The sequence below is a fragment of the Tiliqua scincoides genome, chromosome 4 (genome assembly GCF_035046505.1).
Source record: "Tiliqua scincoides isolate rTilSci1 chromosome 4, rTilSci1.hap2, whole genome shotgun sequence".
NCBI classification, from domain to species: domain Eukaryota; kingdom Metazoa; phylum Chordata; class Lepidosauria; order Squamata; family Scincidae; genus Tiliqua; species Tiliqua scincoides.
The window spans coordinates 149886685-149908767 of record NC_089824.1 but is presented as its reverse complement, the minus strand read 5'-3'; the positions used below and the strand labels follow the sequence as shown (position 1 = coordinate 149908767).

The following is a 22083-nucleotide window of genomic DNA, read 5'->3' as shown; positions in this document are numbered from 1 at the left end:
CAAAATAGAAAAGAGATGTAGGACATTCACTTACTGTGTTCTGTGAGTGAGCAATTTGCTCAGCTCTTAAAGCAACAAATCAGAACAATTGAAAAAAGAAAGCTTTAGGTTTTAAGTAAATGGGATTTTAAATTAAATATTTTTAGAAAAGTCGTTACAAGTAATAGAAATGGTTTTCTAGATATTTATTTATGTAACATATTTTTTACCATGCTTTCCCTCTATTTATGGCATTTTAAGCCTGGCAGAAGCAGCAGCAAAAAACAGTAGATTCTTGAGGGCTGGGGAGATGAATACTGCAGTGCTCCTGCCACTGCTTCTGTAGATTCTTCAGTGCTAAGAACCCCTGGGGTGGAACAAATCACCCACCCTTCTAGATTCAGGCGTCTCTGTGCGTCTCTCCAAAAGTGCCTGATCTTTAGGCTGGAAGAAGTGCCATGGTGCTCTTTCTGGCTTGGCAAAAACTGATTCAGCACTTGGTTGAACATGTTACCATTTACCTACTTATCCCTGGTGAGCAGACAAGTAGCTAATTGCACCTTGGCTGCTATAAGCAACCAGAGCTTTCAGTGATTTCATTCTAGTGATGAATTTATCACAGACACGACTTGCTTGGAACCAGTTTGTCCAATCAAAATTGCAAGAACTCAACCAGTAGTAGTTGGGTTTGAGGTCAAACTGGTATTGTGAAGCATTCCACTTGCTTTTAATTAAGAACAAATTCCATACAGCCATTTCTTAAGTAATTCATTTGAAAGTAAACAGAGGTGTTGAGTTGCTTTCCTGTTTAATAAGTGATATTTGTTGCCAACTCAGCCTCCCTCTAGGCAGTCAACTTATTACAGTCCCAGTGAACTCCTCACTGTCTTGGCATGTAAACAAACTGCGTGAAATTGGGAAAGACGCCTACAACGTGAGTTATGCCTGGAAAATGGTAAGTGACAGCTTGCTTCTGCGTGGCAAGGTGCAGTTTTACAGCATGCTAATGTATTGATGCTGGAGCATTTTAATTACAACAGTGCAGGAACTCTTCTCTTAATACTTTTCAAGAGTTTTTTTAGTCTGTTGATGCTGTTCATGGCCTCTAGTTCATGCAGAATCAGGGTATTGGCTGATGCTGTGCCAGGGCTGAACATTTTGCCTGGTACATTGTTGGGCACTGAATCAATAAAACGGCAAAAGCATTCATGCATGTACTTGTCTGAAAGATGGGAACTCCTTCTGGCTTTCAGAAATAGATATGGTACACTCTTGTCGTGAGAGTTTCAAAGTCAAGATTATACCAGGTTAATGTCTAAAGGTCACAGCACTTTCAGGTATGAGAATGTCAAGCCATTCTGGATTCTTGACTTGATGGATGTAAGCATGTATGTACATTGGTTTTCGGTATGGGAATAACTTCTACAAAAAAAGGTATGGGAATAATTTTCAGCAGGAAAATTACTTCACAGGATCCAATGTTCTTGTGTCTTCTTGAAATAGAAATTAGAATTCTAGAATTAGACTTTTTTTTTTTTAAAGAATACCATTCATATAAAATGAAGGTCTAGATTTGAAGATCTTAGATTATTATATTTAACGTTGTGTTCTGGCTGGCTAACATCACTGTATAAAAAAGGGGATGGATGGGAAGCAATTGATATATTTTGAGTTCTGTTCACATTAAAATGTCAGTGCAGCTGATTGGATCTTTGTAAGAGCAGGGAACCATAATTACAGGAGTTTGGCAGGTTGCATCCATTTCTGTGTTTTGTAACATAGAAATGGTATAATGGTACCTGCTACAGTAATATGTTACCGTTATAATGTTATAATGTTATAATGGTAACAAAAGAAAAATAGACAATTTAGGTTGTTTTTTTTAAAGTTGAGCACAAATCTGGGTATTCTTCCTGACTAAGATAATAACACACAATCTCTACACTCAATATGGTGTAGGCATTTTTTGCAGTTACCCAAAACTGGTGAACTGCTTTGTATCAGTAATGTTTGGTCATTTCACAGGCTTAATTAAAACTATTTAATGCGTTACTCTGAGAAGATTTAAGAGGTGACATGTATCATAATCTGGTATATGTATTTATGTATGAGTGTTCTGGGAGAATTGTTTTGCTATATTGTGAAATCGTGATATAACACATTAGAATACCTTACAGCTTAGTTGTTAATCTTTTAAGATTTATTGGCATGATAAACTTTAGAGAACACAGAAAATGTACCAGCGAAATAATTTATTCATATAGTTCTTTGACAGCTTGCCAACATTCTTTGTAGTGAAGAGAAGGTGAGAACAGGTTTTTTCTTGTATACAGTAGCTAGACCCAGAGGTCTTAAACAGATGGGTCAGGACCCAGAAAAGGGATACAATCTGACTCTGGTTGGTTTCAGCAGTTCTGCTGCCATCATGTTGTTCTGAGACTCAGACCTGCATCATCCTCTTTTTGAAATGAATGCACTTAGTTGCCATGCCACTCTCTACCTCTTCTTCCAACTGGTTTGAAAGGAACGAAAGGGCAGAATACTACATGTTGAGAGGCCACTACCAGGCAGGAAAAAAAATAAATTATGGTAGTGTGACTGCTCATTTACCCACATTACTTGTGTACTGGCTCTACATGGGGCCAGTGATGCAGGGTGGCATCTGTTGTGTTCCTTGACAGGTTGAAGTCCATTGGTCTAAAATTATCTTTGGAGCAAAATGTTTTAAGATATGCTAATCAGTAACAGTAGAGTGAACCCTTGGAGCTATTCAAGTGCATCCTGGGCATTTTCATAGTAGATCCCATCTCTAAACTACTTTTGTACACATGGCATTCTGTCTCACAGTTACTGTGTCTTAAGTTGAATAATTAATTCTGTGTAACTCAATTCTGTTGTACATTTAGAAAAACTAATTCACATATCTCCTCTAAAAATAAGAGGGGGAAAAATCAGAGATCAGTTCTTCCATTGAACGTCCCAAAGGCCAGCTTCCATGATCTTGTGTTCTGTGTGAGATTGGCCATACTTGCACATACCTGGAAATCATTTACTCAACCTTAAGCCTTACTCACTGGATTTATGGGGAGTTCGACAATTATGGATGTCAAAGACACTAAGGAAAATAATTCCTCAGGGATCTTCCTAGTTAAAGGACAAACCAAGAATTTTTTTTTAATTATAGGGAATTAAAGAAAACAATGCAAAGCTTTCAGATTTTACTTTTCCATCTCATTAGATATGCTTTCCATATTAACTTTAATGACCTTACAATTATTCTTTTTTTAGGTTCAAGACACATCATTCATTTTGTGTATTGTTGTGATACAGCCAGAAATACCTGTCAGACAACTTAAGAACTTAAACACAGTACCTAGTAGTAAGCTGCTTTATCATCGACTGGATCTCTTGGGTCAGCCCAATGCTTGTCTACATTTCAAACAGCTGGCAACCTTAGGTAAAGCAATTTTTCTGAAGTCTGTTACTCAACTATCCATTTATCTCTTGCTGTACAATTAATCAAAACAGTTGTGATTATTAATCAGAATCATAATTATTCAAATACCTAGTTATGTTCTTGAGCATGAGGGACAAGGATTATTAAAACTATTTGCACTTACTTGAATGAAGGATGATTACACAGCCTGCCTTGTTCCACAGTGTAAGTTTACCTAAATTTATACTAGTGCAGCTTAAACCTTTGCGCTTACCTCAGTGCAAATTGGTAGCAATTGCCCTTCATCTTGGCAGATTATTATTATTATTATTATTATTATTATTATTATTATTATTATTATTATATACCGCTTTTCAACAAATAGTTCACAAAGCAGTTTACAAAGAAAATAAAATATCTAATGTCTAATCAAATATCTAGATATCTAATATCTAGATATCTAATATCTAAAAATCAAATATCTAGATGATTTACCTGTCATCCAATTATCAGTATTAGAGTGAAATCCAGAGTGCACATTGGGCCGGCACAAATCTTGAATTTAATTTAAATCTTTTGTGCCAGCCCAGGAGTGTCACAAGTGTGCCTAAAGGCACGTTTGTGCCTCTTTAGGAGTTGGTTGTGCTGGTGCAAGGACCGCTCCTGCCTGAGGAGGCTGCATCCAGCTTCCGCATTGCCCAGAAAAGGTAAGGTTGTGCCTCCCAAGGGAGGCTGGCACAGGGGTTGGGGAGGATTGGTGGAGGGCAGGGTTTTTAAAAGCATGGCAGGTGGGCCGGTGGGTAGACTGGGCCCAGGAGGCTGGTGGGACTGGCCTCTCACACTTAGGCCAGATTCTAACCCCCCTTCCTGAGCAGCCCAGTGTACTCGGATTTGTGCCAGCAATTTCATTCGTGCAGGTTTGAGTGACTCCATTGAGGTGGATGGCCGCAGGACACGGGTGAGGAGAAGTAAAGCCCCTTACTTCAAGTTGTGCAGGATCGTACACTGTGCTGGATACAGCACAGGGCAGTCAGCCTCCCTGGGGCATTTGGTGGGCCGCTGTGAGATACAGGAAGCTGGACTAGATGGGCCTATGGCCTGATCCAGTGGGGCTGTCCTTATGTTCTTATGCCTGTTCCAATGCAGGATAAGACTGGGCTGTTATAAAAATAGCATCTACGATATTCATTAACAGTCATGTGTTTGAGCAGAACTGAGGTAAATTTTTGTGAGATTCTGTTGTGTCAAATAGTACGTTAGATAAGGGATTGTATTTTGGTGTTAGAAAACCAAAAGTGTTTCTCTTTGCCCAAATCTGAACGGAAATCATAACTCCCAGAGAGGTGAGCAAAAGTCCCCAAGTCCTGATTTTTAAAACTCCAGGGAGTGGTGTTGTTTTTGAGATCTTGGGGTCACGGTGATACTCAATAAAAATGCTGACCCAATATGCAGCACCTGTGAATAATTGAAATTCCATATTGGAGACACTAGGAAGGAAATCGAAAATAAAACAGCAATATTAGATTTCCCCATATGAATCTATGGTGTACCAACATTTGGAATACTATATGCACTTCTGGTTGCTGCACCTCAAAAAAGTTATGTAAAGTTGGAAAAGGTACAAAAGAGGAAAAGTTATCAGAAAGCTGGAACACCTTCCTTATGAGGTAAGGCTACAGCATTTGGGGCTTTTTAATATGGGAAAAAAAGGCTGTTTAGTGGTGACATGACTGAGATTTATAAAATTATGCATAAAATGGAAAGAGAAGATGGGATAAACTTTTCTCCCTCTCCCACAATGCTAGAACCAGTTATTCGTTGAAACAGCTTAGATTTAGGATAAACTAAATGAGGTGGTACTTCAGGGCAGGAGGTCTGGTCTAGAGGGTTGAGCCTCCATTTGCCTGAAGATAACATCCGAAGGTCGCCAGTTTGAGGCCACCGGCACCGTGAATGGTGAGACCTTGAAGCAGCTGACAAGCTGAGCCGAGTTATTCCACCTGCTCTTGGAAAGATGAAGGAGCTGCTTGTCAGCCTGCGTGGGAGGAATCTGGAGGCCAGAAAGTGATAACAGACCATAAAAGATCCATCTGAAATGTTGTGCGTTTCTTGAAAGATAGAACCTTTCTTCAATTGTAAAAATCCCTACGGGGATTTAGAACAGCCTGCTTATGTAAACCGCCTTGAATTCAAGTCTGAGGAGAAATCTGACAACCAAGAAAGGCGGTATATAAATACCTGTACTATTATTATTATTATTATTATTATTATTATTATTATTATTATTATTATTATTATTATTATTATTACTGCTACTGCTACTGCTACTGCTACCGCTACTGCTACTTCACACAATGCATAATTATCTGGTGGCAATGAATTCCATAGGCTTGTGGAGATAGCCACTAGCTTGGTCGGCTTTAAAGGGGGATTGGACAAAGTCATGAAAGATCTATCTATGGCTACTAGTAATGAAGGCTGTGTGCTCCCTCTAGCTTCAGCAGGCATATCCCTCTGAATATCAGGTGCAAGAGGGCACTGGAAGAGAGAAGTATGCCTTTTCCCCCTGCTTGTTGATTTCCCAGAGGCAGCTGCTGGACCACTGTGGGAAACAGAATGCTGGATTAGATGGGCCTTTGGCCTAACTCAGCAGGGATTTTCTTATGTTATGTAAAGCTCAGGCAGATTTTCTTTTACATACTCTAAGCTCTTTCCCTACCACATGTGACTGGGTAGGGCTGTTATATTCTGGAGGAGAGTTTGCAAGAGTGTACGTAAAAGGGAACGTTCCAAAGATTCAGCTCAAGTGAACAAACTCGGGAATTGTGCTAGATGTCCTGTCCAAGAGCTTTCCTGAGTGTGACCTTTTGGCAAATTCTGGTATCCCAAAACTTCATAAGCTGTATGAAACTGACTTATAATACAAAGCTTTAAGCTTTGTGTTGTCTTCTCAGACTTACAGCAGTTCTCAGAGGTTTCAGGCAGGGATCTTTCCCATCCCTATCTGAAGGTACAACAGGCAAAGCATGTGATCTACCACTGAGTTACAGTGCAAGTTTGGGTTGCCTGTCTTAGAGCCTGATCCTACTGGGCCAACACCGGTCCTCTAAAAGCACTGACTGTCGCAAATGAGCCCATGCTGAGCCAGTGCCAGGCAGAGGCTAGTCACATACCGCCCGGTGCTCCAGACAAGCACCGCATGGTGGAGAGGTAATTTGGGTGGGGATAGGCGTTCCTGGGCAGGGGAAATGCCAGGAGGGGGTGGAGACAGCGTCAGACTGTGCCACCATATCCTAACCCCCCACTATTCCTGGAAAACCCAACACAGGTTTCCGCGATTCTGCGCCCTCTCAATAGTAGGCACAGATCCAAGGAAGCCCATTTGGGTCGCCTAGGCACTACACAGTGTAAGGCAGTGTTTCTCAAATTGTGGATTAGGACCCACTAGGTGGGTTGTGACCCAATTTTAGGTGGGTCCCCATTCATTTCAATATTTTATTTTTAATGTATCAGACTTGATGCTACGATGGTATGTGACTGATTTGGGGAAATGTTAACAGATCTGTACTTTTGACAGGCTACTATATATGTGCTTTTAACAATTATAGTAAATGGGACTTACTCCTGCGTAAGTGTGGGTAGGATTGCAGACTAGGATTGTGGAAAAAATTTCCAGCTTGGTCATGTCACTTTCAGTAATGACATCGGTTCCAGTGGGTCCTGACAGATTCTCATTCTAAAAGTGGGTCCTGGTTCTAAAACTTTGAGAACCACTGGTGTAAGGAAATGTAAGTTCCCTTACCCTGAGGAGACTTGGCGCTCCTTCTCTGTCCCATTGGATGCAGTGGTTGCCATTTCGGTGCCACTGCAGCTCTGGGAACTGGGCTTTCCATCCAGCAGAGGCCTCAGTACTCCTGAAGAATCACAACAGAGCAAAAATCTACCTGCCTCCCCTTCATTCCACTGCTGCTACTCCAGTGTCCTGTTTTCTTTAAATTGTTCCACATATGAGCCCTTCTGCAATGGACCAGACAGCACCTTGATTAAATGTGATGAAGCAAAAGGGTCTCAAGCTTGTCTACTTTTTTTTTTTTAAACAAAGGCTGTGTAAAATATGTACCCCCGAAAGAGAGAAGGTGGTTGCATAATGACACTTTTAGAAAATAGAATACATTGGGTCTGAGTAGCGTTGTTATCCTGCTTTCAAAGCCAAGCTTGATTTTTCTGGCTGTCAGATAAATCATTAGCAATAACATGAAAACATTGAAGTTCTTGCCAGTCATGCTGTATCCTGTTGACTTTGGAATTATGCAGATTTTATTCCCAGCTATAAATATTTAATAGCATCAATCCCTCTGAAAGAAGCCAGAAGTTAGAACTCTGGTGAGAATATACTTTGAAATATTTTTAATTGGAGAGTTCAGAGACTGTAACAACTATATAAAACTTCTGTATTCAGTAGAACCTCTTTTTTAAAAAATCTGAAATAGTTTTGTGTGTTAAAATTGGGCACCTTCACGTGAGTCACTTTGCCCCCAGTTATACTGCAATATTAATTTGAGCCTATAGAAATAATAAACAATTATTTCAATCCAAAATGTTGACTGCATGGTATATTTTGTCATTTCTGTTGAGGTTCGGTTTCTGGGCAAATGGCTTCTAGCCTACTTCCCTTTTGCCACTTAAAAATGAACATGAGCTCTTAAAGCCATCTAGGTGGTTCCTCACTGAAGAATGGCTATTTATTGCCATACTATCTTGGAAATAGCCCCGGACCATTGCAAGTCAAGGCAGGCAGTCTGTTCAGCTTCTTATCCATGCATTCTACGTGGCTGAAATGTCTACTTAAAAACTATCTATGCAAATAGTTATGATGGCAATGATATTATTTTGGATTCTTCAAAGACTTAGGAGTAAGTTTTGCTCAATCTGGAGACGAGGAAAAAATTCCCAATCATTACACTAATCTCGCTCGGTATATCGTGGCATCATATGTTTGATTTTCAGCCAGTCTATGCTGACTTATACCATCTGTGACAAGATAGTAATCGAGAGCCTGTGATATATACAAGAATCAACCCAGATGCAGTTTTCTTTCATCATATGCATTGAGGCCAGTGAATGTTCGTGGCTTCTCACAGCTGCCTTGGCCACTGACACTTCTGGAAGGCTGCATGGGCTGACTGAAAACTCAGGCACCATAAGGTGGTTGTGAAAAGGCCCCAGAAAAGGCCACAGTAGTAAATGCTCTTCTCATACTTCCATCTGTCTCCCTAACAACATTTAAGGCAGCGGTTCCCAAATATTTTCGATAGGTGGCTCACTTGACCTACTGGGCTATTGGCTGTGGCTTTTAGGGCTACGATCTTACACATTGCATAGGGCAGTGAGTTTTTTGCTAGGATTCTGTGGCTCCCTGGGGAGCCACAGCTCACAGTTTGGGAACCACTGACCTAAGGTATCTTGCTTTGTCACCGCCCCGCCCCCCCGGCATAAGTGTACCGCTCTCTTTCATCTAATAACTCAATTGTAATACGGCATAACAGATGTTTCCTACATTTCAGAGCCCTAGTCTTGCCTTACAGAGGGGAAATGGGAAGAATGTAGTGGTTGAGTGATACACAGTTGTTGCAACAGTACCCCCTGGTGGCCACATGCACAACAATTGGCACAGATCCTTTCATCTTCTTGAGAATGTCAGATTGTCCCAGCGTGACTAATTCTTCATATAGCTGAGTTTAGTTATATTTCCTGGTATATAGTATTTGCATGTGTTGTCGTTCCAGAAAGCCCTACAGTAATGCTGTCAGCAGGTAGTTTCTCTTCTCCTTATGAACATCTGAGCCAACCGGAGACCAAGAGGATGGTGGAACACTACACAGCATACCTTAGTGACAACACACGCCTCATTGCTAACCCTGGGCTCAAAGTGAGTTATTTTAGGTGTATTTTCTTTTACCCTCTGTCATCTTTGTCATGGTAGCCTTGTTTTAGAAAGTATGACTTTTCTTGGTTTCTTGCCATGTCCAAGAGCTGTTTTTATTGTATTTTTATTTTATTTATTTCTTTATTTTTCACACATTTATACCACCCTTCCTTCAGGGAGCTCAGGGTAGTGTCCATAGTTCTAGCTAGTCATGCCACTGCCATGAAGACTGAATGAACATAGCATGTGTGAAGTAAGAATTACTCCCTCAGGGTAGAAAGGACATGGCTAACTAAGTTTAAAAAATAAAATAACTACCCAGCTAGTTAGTTTCCAAATTGGAATTCCAAAGGTGTCAGTTAGGATCATGCTGTGAAACAATTTGAAAGTTCCCAAGTAACTCTCAAATTGTAACAGCAGATTTTCACTAAATGGCAGTTTTTCACTAAAAGGAAAGATTTATTAGATCATGAGTGTGAACAATACAAAGATCAGATCAATGTTACAAACACTAGGTACGGAGATTGCACTTAAATGTTGAGATTTGAAAGGAACAAAAACACAAATGGGGATAGAAACCAAACTTAAATATAAAAAACATAGTAATGATCACAATATTTCATTAGTGTAAACCTTTTCCCCCCTCTTCTTTCATTTTTTTTTAATTTTCTTGATCCATATGGTGTGAGAAGATTTTAAAGAAGTAATTGGGTTTAGATTATCTCTGATGGGTCTTTAGGAAACCCTGCAAGCAGCTTATTATCTTTTCAGCCAAGTCTTAAAGGAACCCTGCTAGGTCTGTCTTTGTTTTGCAGTTCTCTGTCAGAAATGAAGTAATGGCTACCAGTCACGTCACAGATGAATGGATGACACAAATGGAAATGAGTAGCTTGAACAGTTACATTGTCCGCCGTTACATAGCAACGCCCAATGGGGTGCTCAGAATTTATCCTGGTTCCCTCATGGACAAAGCATTTGATCCCACTAGGAGACAATGGTGAGTTTTAGGATCCCATTATGAAAGGTTTAAGAAAACCTTGGAGGTTGATAATATTGCACCAGAGTGAATATTTTATATAGGATTTATAGAAAGTCTTCCTTGACTAACAGAGATGAAATATTTTTAAGTAGTTAAATATTTCATACCATTGTTTTTAACATTTAAACTTATATTGGAAATTATACTACATGTTTGCGTTTTTAAAAGCTTCTGTGTCTTACCCTTCTGTGCAGCCATGAATAATGAAAACATCTGCATATGGTCAGTAAAATAAATGTTACTGGTAAATCCCTTCAGAGCTTTTCTCATTTGGTTTTCATTATGAATTTCACATTCACGTGACAATCTTGTATCTCAGCATTTCATGTTGCAGTGTCCCTGCTCTCTGGAGTTCCTATACTGTAATTCCACATAAGAATATACTAGTTGAACAATAATCTATTAATTATGCACAAACATGATTTAAGAAAATGTTTTGTGTACACTGTAAATGAGACAATAAACACAAGGGAACTCCTGAATGTGTTCCCTTCCATGTGTTCTGTTGAAATAAGCCAGCCAGGTGGGGACCGTAAATCAAGCCAGAGACGAGTGAATATTACCAAGTGCAGGCTTTTCCCCTCAAGATACTCATGCTGTCAGTTGCTGGTGTCAGTTCTACTGGTGTGCCTCTTCTTTTTTGTTAGCTCAAAAAGTATAAGAGAAATGGAATAACCAGTCCTCAGCTACCTTTTTCCTCCAGAGTTCAAATATTTGCATTTTTACATAAGAACAGTGCATCTTAAGCTTGCTGCAGAAACCCTGTTTTAATTAGATCAGTGTTCAAACAATATATTTTAAAATGGAAAATAAAAAAAGAAAACCCAGAAGGGTTCTCCCTACAGCAGCAAGGAATATGACAGAATAATAAAGCAACAGATAGTCTCAGAGAGGTTTGTTTGAATAGAAAATGCCCTCCATGTTCAGAGCACAGCTCTTCACTGGAACAAATCCATGAATTAATGTATACATTATCAGTTGAATCGCTGTAACATTCTCATTATAATCCTGCAAAATCTAAAAACAATGACTGGGAGATACCCTTTAAAAAATAATATAAAATATAGTTAAGAAAGAATATGACCTCCAAATGCACAGGAGAATTAAATACCCTTTGCACATGGTTGGAATGTGCTAACCGTGTATAACCAAGTATATGAAGACTACATTTTTTGTACTCCAGATGTTTTGCAACATTTTTGTCAATAAATTAATTTCATTATGTTAAAGATGTTTATTTTGCTTTCCATTAGGTACCTCCATGCAGTGGCAAATCCAGGATTAATTACATTGACTGGGCCCTACTTAGATGTTGGAGGAGCTGGCTATGTTGTTACCATCAGTCACACGGTTCATTCTTCAAGGTAAATTTGTTTTGGGTGGGGCTTGATACTTTGCAAGTAAAATTGGCCAACATTTGATGTAAGAACCTCACCAAATTGCCTTGGAAAACAGAATCTTGAGCAGTTCAGGAAAAAAAATGATAATATCAAATCAAAGTCAGATATTAATATTACTCTGGTTTTATTTTCCTTTTCAGTTTTACCTTATTTTTCTGCATGGAGGCAGTGTGTGCATGTTTCTGTCCTATTATAAACAAGGGGCATTACATATATGTATGTTCATAGTTACATATTGCAACCATGTTGGTTGCATGAATCACATGGAGATTTCCCATTCCAGTATTGTTGAAATTCAGGAAGACATAGACCTGTGGTAGACCTATCTATGTTATCCACAGAACCCACAAGGTTGCTGGTTACAAATGGTACTGGTGAGCTACATTTCCTCTGTGGCAGTGGTTCTCAAACTGGTAGGTCGTGACCCATCAGCATAAGAAGCATTGTCCTTGCCCTTTTAAGGAGTGAGAGTAGCAAGGATCGTGCTACCACCAGGGACACGGGGGATTTTTTCAACCTTACCTGTGTCCCTGCTGGCCTCCCTGGGAAGTGAGGAACTCTGCAGAGCCTTCTGCTCCACAGAAGTAAAAAAGCAATTGTGACCCACTTCTGGTTTCATGATCACACCCTGGAAGTGGGTCACAATAGCTTTTTTTACTTTTTACCAGCCACGGGCTCCTGGCACCCTAGGGAGGATGTTCCCTGGGGATTGCATCGCCACCATTCCCCACCCCCACCAGCACTTAGAGCAGTTCATGAACTCTAGGAGAGTTTGAGAACCGCTGCTCTAAGGCAGTGGTTCTCACACATTTAGCATCAGAACCTACTTTTTAGAATGAGAGTCTGTCAGGGCCCACCAGAAATGATGTCATGACCAGATGTGTTGTCATGGAGCAGGAAAATTTTTAACAATCCTAGGCTGCAATCATACCCACACTTACCCAGGAGTAAGTCCTTTTTACTATCATTGTTAAAAGAATTCACATAGTAGCTTGTTAAAAGTACAGGTCTGTAACATTTCCCCCAAATGCAGTCACATACCATGATAGCATCAAGTCTAATATATTAAAAATAAAATATTGAAGTGAATGGGGACCCACCTGAAAATGGCTTGAAACCCACCTAGTGGGTCCCGACCCACAGTTTGAGAAACACTGCTCTAAAGGATCCATACCAGTGTGTGGACCCCTTCTTCTTGTGTGTGATGTCATGACTGTCACAGTGCCGTGGACATTCAGCGATGATGTCACATGTTGTTGCTGAACTTCTGGGTTGCTGAGCTCCATGTCGCACAGTTCAGCTTGGAGCTGTACAAGTGCACAGCTTACAGGGAACACGGCTGGTGAAGTATACAGTCTTGAGCAGATGGAAATGGCAACCATGCCACAATGGTAAATAGTTCCAACACTAATAGAGGCGGACCCTCATCTGCAGAGGTTCCGTTTCTGGAACCCTTGTGGATACCGAATTCTGTGTGAAACCAAATCATGCTGGGTCCACTGAGCGTCTGAAGCTGTTTTGTGAGACCCTTTGAGGCTGCATGCAGCCTCCAAAGGGGAGGTTCTAGAAGGGCACTTACAGTTGTTAGCAGAAAACTGAAAGTGCCTTTCTAGAACCTCCAGAGGACACACTGTGGCCTATGGGGGGTACACACAGCTTCTGCGAGCCTCAAAAGAGTCTTTTGAAGCTTCAGGTTGGGTCAAATGTGGCTCAACGGGGGATCAAATGTGGCTCAACCCGAGTTGAGCCAATTCCATAGGTGCAAAATCAACTACTGAACTTCCAAAAGAAGCGTTTCTTTACTTGCATGAAGCTTCTTGTGAACTAGCTGCAGCCATTTTGGGGAGAACATTTCATTAATGTCCTCATTTCTTTTAACATTTGGGACAGAATAGTGTGACCAGATGATTGAAGAAAAGAGATTTTTTTTTCCCCTTGCAAACTAAAAGTATGCCAGTATAGGCTCCCGAAGACTGTGTTTTACAGGCCTTTGATGTGTCAGTTGCTAAGGCAACAATATGTAGTCTTGAGCTGCAGAGCAAAATAGGGGTATCAGCAGACCTCCACATATGGGCAAGATGTTATCATTTATTCACAGCAGCTCCTGCTACTTCTGCATCTTTTAAGCTGTAACACACACAACACATACCAAGTACTCTCACTGTCCTGTCTCTCTCTAGTTTAAATTATCATGACTGTGTCCAGGTAAGGCTTGCTGACCCAAGTCTCTCATTTTCCTTGGTATAAGAATTTTTCATGATAATGTAAGAATTTCCAGCTTCCATTAAAAATAAAAATTGTCAGAGTTTAAAAAAAATGGGTGGAAAAGAAAATAACTGACATGTTGGCTCAAGGGAATGAGAACACTGACAGTATGTAATATGAGTAGGGAAATGTTAGAAGAACAGAATTGAGCTAGGACATTTCTACAGAATGGATTATATCCTAATGAAACATGTAGAGAAGGAAGTGCTCCTTTTCTGATTCCTTGGGGGTTGGAGGAGCTTCCAGAGCAAGATGGCTTGTGGCATAGGAAGCTGACAGGGAAGGGGCAAAAATTAGCAAAAGTTATCTAACTTTAACGTAAACCTAATTCCTGCATTATGTTTTTGTGCAGAATAGGCATGTTTATTATTTGCAGTTCATTGTTTACAACATGTGTTTCTACTGTAGGGATATTGCATTCATCCTGTGCATTGCTCATCAGTGACTCAGAAAGTATTTTCCTTCATAGGCTCCAATAACATTTGATTCTGGGCTAGCTTTAGAGTACTTTTCCTATTCCATTACATGCCCTGCACATGCCCAATCTCGTCTGATCTTGGAAGCTAAGCAGGGTCAGGGCTGGTTAGTACTTGGATGGGAGACCGCCTGGGAATACCGGGTGCTGTAGGCTTATACCATAGTCTTTTGAGACTGAAGGTTGCCAACCAAACCAGATGCAGCTGAAATCAGATGAAAATGATAGGGGGACTTTTCCTATTGAATGCAGTTTTGTCATCTGCATTTTACCTGCTGTAGGGGGCTCTCAAACTAGCCTGTTGCCTCTATTTGGGAATAGAGATGTTTTCGCATGTAAGATGCTCCAGATATCTCCAGATGCTTTCACGTGTAACATTGTGCAATCCCATACTCATTTTTTATTATTTATGTAACATATCATAGAGGTTTATCTCTGTTTCATGCTCTGGGGTCCTGGTTCTTCCATTTTTTGCATCTGACCTGGTCAAAGACAACTTCCTATGTCCCTGTGACTGTTCCTGTGTTCCCAGTTAACGTGACAGAAGACAGTCCCTCTCAGAAAGTATGACTTATCCACAAACCAATTAGAACATTTGAATGTCAACTCATTTTTGCTTAAATCTTTTTCTTTTTTTTTTTAAATCTGGCTGGGGTGGGTTATGCTGTGTCCATATTAATTTTAAAACCAAAGCTTTGGAATGGGAATTAGAAAACTAATCCAAAAGAGAGAAAGAGAGCTGTCAGCTACTTGGAATGTTAGCATCTTTACAGGGAATTTATATTCCCTTTCTCATGATGGGAAGATAAGTGAAAAGCTGTGAAGAATTTTAATAAGCAGAAGGTCTGAAGGCCATGCAGTTCCCCAGAAGCTGAAAGGAATTTGATCCTTTAAACAGCATCTACCACAGAAGGCAGAAGTATTTCTGTAACTGGTGTAATGCTTGGAGGGACCTGCAGGCTCTGTTGAGCCATGGGATTTATATTATTTTATTTGTTTACAGTTTGAGGTGGTGGTGGTGTGTTGTTTTTGTAGTTGATCTGACATTGGTATATTTTAATGAACACTGGCATTGATTTTTTTAAAAAAACATCAACTCATTAGTGTGTGTCTGTTACTTCCACATTGTGGGTCTGCTCTGTTTTTGTAAAGAGAATGTTTGTTAAGATCAATTTTTTTGGCAAAGGAAACTTACGTGAATGACTTCTGTGTGACTTTTCATGAATCCATATAGTTACTTGACAGACTTTGAAGAATGCTCAAAAATAGAATGCCCTGGAGAGCGACATCATTGTACTGCCAAGGAATACAAGATAAATTGCAGCGCAGATATTAAGTGTTACTGCTTTACCCTCTGAACTTAGTTGCCAAATGCATACAAATGTTAGGAATCTTCTTCTGACTTTTAGGCTTGACTAGATTTCACTGAGCTTCAGGTTGATTGCAGTTGGCCGAGTTTCCTAACTACCAGTCTAGCAGTACCAGAAGTTTTAGAAAAGACACGTTAATATGTTTGGCAACCAAAATCTTATGGAAAATCCAAATAAAATACATCCCGTACATTGCTTAACTTCCATGGTTAGACTTACTTGGTTCATTATTGAGACTCCTAGTTATGTAGCTGGATGGACAGGTAGTCTTTGGGTTAATGTCTGGTTCAGCCATAAACTATGCAACCATCAGAGACCCACAGTTTCAGGGGTTCAGCAGTACAAGCATCTTGGAGGGAGAGCTGCTACTTGTACCTTTGAATTTATCTACTTTTTCAGTGCATACTTACAGACGAAATGGGGGGTTCTAATCTGCCAAAAATCTGGAGATAGTATTTAGTCAGATAAACTAACCTGGAATACACCACTGTTGTAGTTAGGTTACTGAAATGTTAAATGACAATGATAACCTCATCAACTTTAGATCATTTTAATATGCTTGTCAGCATATAAGACATGCATGATGGAAGGTGAAAAATTTAACTTCCTTTCACCATCAGTCTTTGGCTCATCTTGCACTAGAGAAAAGATTATGATTGACACTTTTCAAGAAAAGTAATCAAGTGGCTCCTGGCTTTCCCCTCTATAGAGATGCTTTCTAAAGAAATTGGGGGGAAATAGCAAAAAAAAAGAAAAACCATCCCTTTTCATCTCACACTCATTTGAAAATGCCATATTTCCTCAACCTCATACATAAGTTGTATATTTTTCATGTTGAATCTCATCAGCATTGCATTCTGAAATGTATATCACTTTGGCTACTAATCACTGTTCACTCTGTCAGTACAAGAGTGTTGGATTAGCTGCTTTTCTAGTTAGTCTTTCCTACTCAGTTGACATTTTTCTTAGTCACCATGAGGGAAATTCAGCTGAAATGAGCGAAGATATGAACATTTGCTTCAGTGATCTGATGCAAGTCCAAGGTTAATAAGTTATAATTTATGAGCTAAGGGACAGTCTGACTCTTCATTGAGTCTAAATATGCAGCCTGCATTTCACTTGATGCTACTTTGGGCACTGTGAAATAAGAAATGTTTTGTATGTTTTCTTGATAGTGTCTCTCAAGACCTGCCTGTACTTTTATCCTTCTAGTTCACAAATGTCTTCAGGCCATTCTGTAGCTGTAATGGGCGTCGACTTCACTCTGAGGTATTTCTACAAGGTACTAATGGACCTGTTACCAGTTTGTAACCAAGATGGAGGAAATAAAATAAGGTCAGCCCAAGTGTGTTATAGCTTTGCTTTAATAATAATCTGTTTTAGAATTCTGCATTAAAACATTTTTTAAAAAAATTGAACTAATTGCATTGCAAATTAAATTTATTTTCCTTGTCAAATCTGTTGTGAATTTTGGAACCCAAAGGCAAAACTTCACTAAATTTGTGGAAATCTTAGCTAATTTTAATCTGTAGAATAGTGTGCTGTGGCATTTTAGGAATTAACTGACAGCATAAACTTTCTTAAGCATCATCATAATTATTGGAGATACTTGATAGGTGCAGATGTGTGTAAGAACTAAAAGCACAAAAATACTGAGTGTCTGAATACTGGAACATTAAATGTATGAAGGCACACTTTGCTATGACAGAATTATATGTACTGTAGATACTCACCTATAAGGTTATCTCACAGATTTTCAGCACATCTACTGCTCAGGATCATTACATTGCCAGTGGTGATTTCTTCCAGTGCCCTTCTCAGAGACCAAAATTGTCTTGATCCTTCTGCCTTTGTAGCCTTGCTCCCTATGGTCTTGCTTAATTTTCCTCCTCTTGGGAAAGAGCAGGTGCCTGGGACTACAGAAATGGAGTGCGGACAGAGGGACGAGAAGCAGGAGGGCTGCTAGTTTTAGCCTCATAGCGTAGAAGGGTCTTACCTCTGTGAGTCTCAGGATTTACCCCAGGTGGGGTGAAATTGGACTGGGAGGAGTAATTGCAGAAGCAAGGAGTGTAGAGACTAAATTAAGTGACTGGCAAAGAAAGCTGGACCAAAATTAAGCACTGTGTGGTTTTTTTGGTACACAGTATCTCTTACAGGAGAATATTGTAGATCACCTGATAGTTTTCTTCAACAAAAGACCTACACACAGCATCTCTCCAACAGAGCATTTGAAGGGTCAAGGAGCCTTCATGCTTTTCTTCACAGTCATATGAAAAATATATGTGCATGGATTTTGTTCTGGACTTCACAAGTATTAACTGAAGAACATTTCTGTCTATATTTTAGATGCAAATGTTATAATCCACCAAGAAGTGTGTTTGCCCAAACCCCATCAGTCTGCATAGGGGTTGCCCTAGAACAGGGGTGCTCACACTTTTTTGGCTCGAGAGCTACTTTGAAACCCAGCAAGGCCCGGATATCTACCAGAGTTTTTTTACAATGTTCATGCCATCATAACATATAACATTTATGTGTACAATGTATGTTGGTGTACCTTGAGCCCCACTGAGTATAACAGGACTTACTCCTGAGTAGACATGCCTAGGATTAGGCTGTGAGGCTGCAATCCTAGCCACACTTACCTGGGAGTAAGCCCCATTGAGTACAATGGGCCTTACACCTGAGTAGACATGCCTAGGATCGGGCTCAGGCTGCAGTCTACCCTTCCCTGGGAGCAAGCCCCACTGCCTACCAGGGCCCTGCCCAGGAGCAGTGGCTGCAGTGGGGAGATGAGAGCGGCGGGCAGGCGAGGAGGGGCCTGGGGGAGGAGGGTGCAGGCAGGCAGGCAGGGCGGCCGCTCCTTACCTCCTGGAGCTCAGTGGGGAGGATCTCCCTCTCGGCCGTGTTGGTCGCCATTGCTGTGGGTCTGGGCTCTGCACCTGGGAGCCGCCGCTGGTGGGGAGGCGGGCTGGGCTGAGGGTGCTGCTCCAAGACTCCCAGGCGGCGGGCGGGCGGGCGGGGGCGTCAACCTCCTTGCCTCATGCTCACATGGAGGAGGGGCTCGCGGACGGGCGTTGTACTCACTCGCTCCTGCGCCGCGCCTTCCTCTCCCCGCCGCCCTTCACGGCATCCCCGCCTCCTCCGCGCTGGAGCCACTCCTAGTCGCACCCTTTGGCTGTCACCCTGTCGCGAAGGCCGCGCTACTTTACGGCTCTGGCGGCACGTGACTGTGGGTGTGGAGGGAGAGTTCGGAGCCGTTTCCTCGCAGAGGCACCTGAAGGGGGGGTCGGCACCACATCTAGGCAGAGCGGGGGGGTGACACTGAGGCAGTATCCTCTAGACTAGAGTCTAGCTAGCGGCTCATATGACTCATTGTCATACGAGCATATTAACAGTTTGGAGAGACAGGGCTCCGCGATCGACTCATTTTGCCTCGCGATCGACCAGTCGATCGCGATCGACATATTGAGCACCCCTGCCCTAGAGTACCTCTCTGCTCTGTGTAAATGTTTAATTTTTCTTGACAGTATTTCCATACACAAGGGGACAGGGTTTAAAAAGGTATTTTTGGCAGCTTACATGAATGTGCCAGTCTAGAAGCTGCAGTCATGGGAACGTATGGGCTTCTTTGAATGTGATTTTTAACCTGTGTGTGTCTTAATAATGTATGTCACACATACCCATTGTACATGTATATTCCTGATCCCCAAAATATATCAGATCTTTATATCAGATGTCACACACAGATCTTATACTCCAGACTAGAGAGGCTTTTAAGTTGGAAGTAGGGAAAATAAATCAACAAATAGAGGAGCGTAACATCTACTACAACCTTAAAAGAAGATTAAGAAAGCAATGCCATGTGTACTCCACACTAAAAGATTATGATAATTATAATAAAACTTTGCATCGTGATCCAAATTCAGCACCAATTTTATGACCTGTGCAACTTATGCAAATTAAGCATATTTTAGACACCCCTTTATTTTGCATAATTTATACTGCGTTGGCTTCTTCTTGAGGTAACCTATTCAGGCCACTGAAACTAAAGAACCTGATTATTGCTGATCATACTGAACTAGGAATTCTGCTTTACGTAAATAAAACTGATGTTTGGTGGATGCTGAATTTTGTGATCAGAATCAATTTCTGCTTTTCATTTTCCCTCCCTATATGCGGAATTGCAGGATACACACAACCCTACCTAAGCATTCTGAACACAATCTGACCTTCGTTTTCTTCCTTGGCAGGTGCTTTATTATGGAAGACAGAGGATATCTTGTGGCACACCCAACTCTTATTGATCCCAAAGGCCATGCTCCAGTCGAACAGCAACATATTACACACAAGGTTCGGCCCAGTCATGGTGTTTGTTTGAACTACGTTTATATGTTTGAGTTTGATAGCAGCAATGTAGGGCTGCAGCATTGTTAACAATATAACTTTTTCTTTGCAGGAACCTCTGGTAGCAAATGATATTTTGAACCATCCAAACTTTGTGAAGAAAAACCTTTGCAACAGTTTCAGTGACAGAACAGTGCAGAGGTTTTATAAATTTAATACCAGTCTCACGGTATGTTTTTGGCTATATTTTTTTCATAGACCTCGTGTAGGAAAATAGTAGTTATTGATTGTTTTAGGATGCTGTACATGCCAACACACTCCTGAAATGTTGGTCTAATCGACTTACAGCACAATCCTCACAATGAGTTAGACCAGGAGTGCCCAAACCCCAGCCCTGGGGCCACTTGCAGCCCTCCAGGACTCTCAATGCAGCCCTCAGGGAACCCCCAGTCTCCAATGAGCCTCTGGAGATTTGTTGGAGCTCGCACTGGCCTGATGCAACTGCTCTCAGTGTGAAGGCGACTGTTTGACCTTTCACATGAGCTGTGCGATGAGGGCTCTCTCCACTTGTAAATGTAAATTAATTCTTTTTTTCCCCTGGTCCCGGACACAGTGTCAGAGAGATGATGTGGCCCTCCTGCCAAAAACTTTGGATGCCCCTGAGTTAGATTGGCGCAAGTGTCGCAAACATGCCATAAAGCACGTTTACGCCTTCTTGAGGTGCGCTGGCACACAGAGGTTGAATCCAGACTCCATGGCAGCTTGCAGGGTGAGTCTTGTGCCAGCCAAGCTTGGCTGACGCAAGGCTTTAGGGTGGGTGGGGAGGAGACGGGAGGGTGGTGTTCCAGGGTGGGGGAGGACAGGTGGAGGGCAGTCCTGGGGGTGTGTGGGGAGCAGGAGGTGGGGCTGGAATCCAGATCCCAACCCCTGTTACTGATGCTGGATTCCAACGCCCGTTCCTGAGCAGTGCGGATTAGCTCCAAGCCACTCCGCTCTCCTTGGACTTGTGCCACCTTGTTAGGCACAAGTCCAAGAAGACCCACAGGAGCTGCAGTGGTTGACCCGGGGTTAAGGGGAAGAGTTTCCTGTCACCTTCGGCTGAGCCACTTTGCAACCCTACCTAACGCTGGATACAGTGCAAGCCTCCTGGCTTGCCTGTTCCAGCACGAGATAGAATTGCTCCTATAACAACAGATCTTGGAGACACAAATTCTAGTTCCACTGCCCAGGATATTCAGGATGGCCTTTGATAGGCTACCAAATCTTGGCCACCATATTTAAAATAGGAATTGTAATGGTTTATTTCAAAGTAGTTGTTGCGATTCCTGGTGGACTTCACAACTAGAATTCCAGTGTTTTGAAAGAATGCAAGGAAAATCAAATTACCATAACTATTATAAAGCCAAAAAAAAAAAATTGCACAATAAGAATTCCATGTTAATTATAAGGAAAGGAAATTTAAAAAAATGAAATAAAGGCAACAACAAAATGAGGAAATGAGAAACCTCTGTAGAACAAGTATTGGAAAATTGGAAGGAATATTGGAAATATTGGAAAATGAAAGGGATCACTTCAGCAGTTGATTTAAATTTTAGAGTAACTTGGCATATATGTTTCTGATAAACTCAGAGTGCCAAAAAAAGAAGATTCCTTCCCTCAGAAGGAATTACATTATTTGATTGTACTCCCATGACCCCATTTTAATTGAGTAAAATGAAATTGAGTTATTTGGGAGTTCCTCAATGGATTCTGATAACTTGTTTGGAGCTGAGCACTGCTCAGACAGGCATGCAACAAATAACTTGGAAAAAGGTTATCGGGCAAATACAACCTGGGTTGACTGAAAAAT

At 41.1% G+C, this 22083-nt stretch overlaps 1 protein-coding gene and 1 pseudogene across 1 annotated transcript in view; both read left to right on the top strand.

Moving 5' to 3' along the window:
* CACHD1 (cache domain containing 1) overlaps positions 1–22083 on the top strand; it is a 164825-nt gene that overhangs the window by 128397 nt on the left and 14345 nt on the right. Inside the window, exons 12-19 of the mRNA XM_066625926.1 lie at positions 817–934; positions 3268–3436; positions 9202–9344; positions 10157–10338; positions 11634–11744; positions 17103–17225; positions 20141–20240; positions 20347–20463. Of these exons, the coding sequence (XP_066482023.1) occupies positions 817–934; positions 3268–3436; positions 9202–9344; positions 10157–10338; positions 11634–11744; positions 17103–17225; positions 20141–20240; positions 20347–20463 (1063 nt within the window). The remainder of the gene's footprint in view (positions 1–816; positions 935–3267; positions 3437–9201; positions 9345–10156; positions 10339–11633; positions 11745–17102; positions 17226–20140; positions 20241–20346; positions 20464–22083) is intronic.
* On the top strand, positions 14557–14676 carry LOC136650150 (5S ribosomal RNA; annotated as a pseudogene).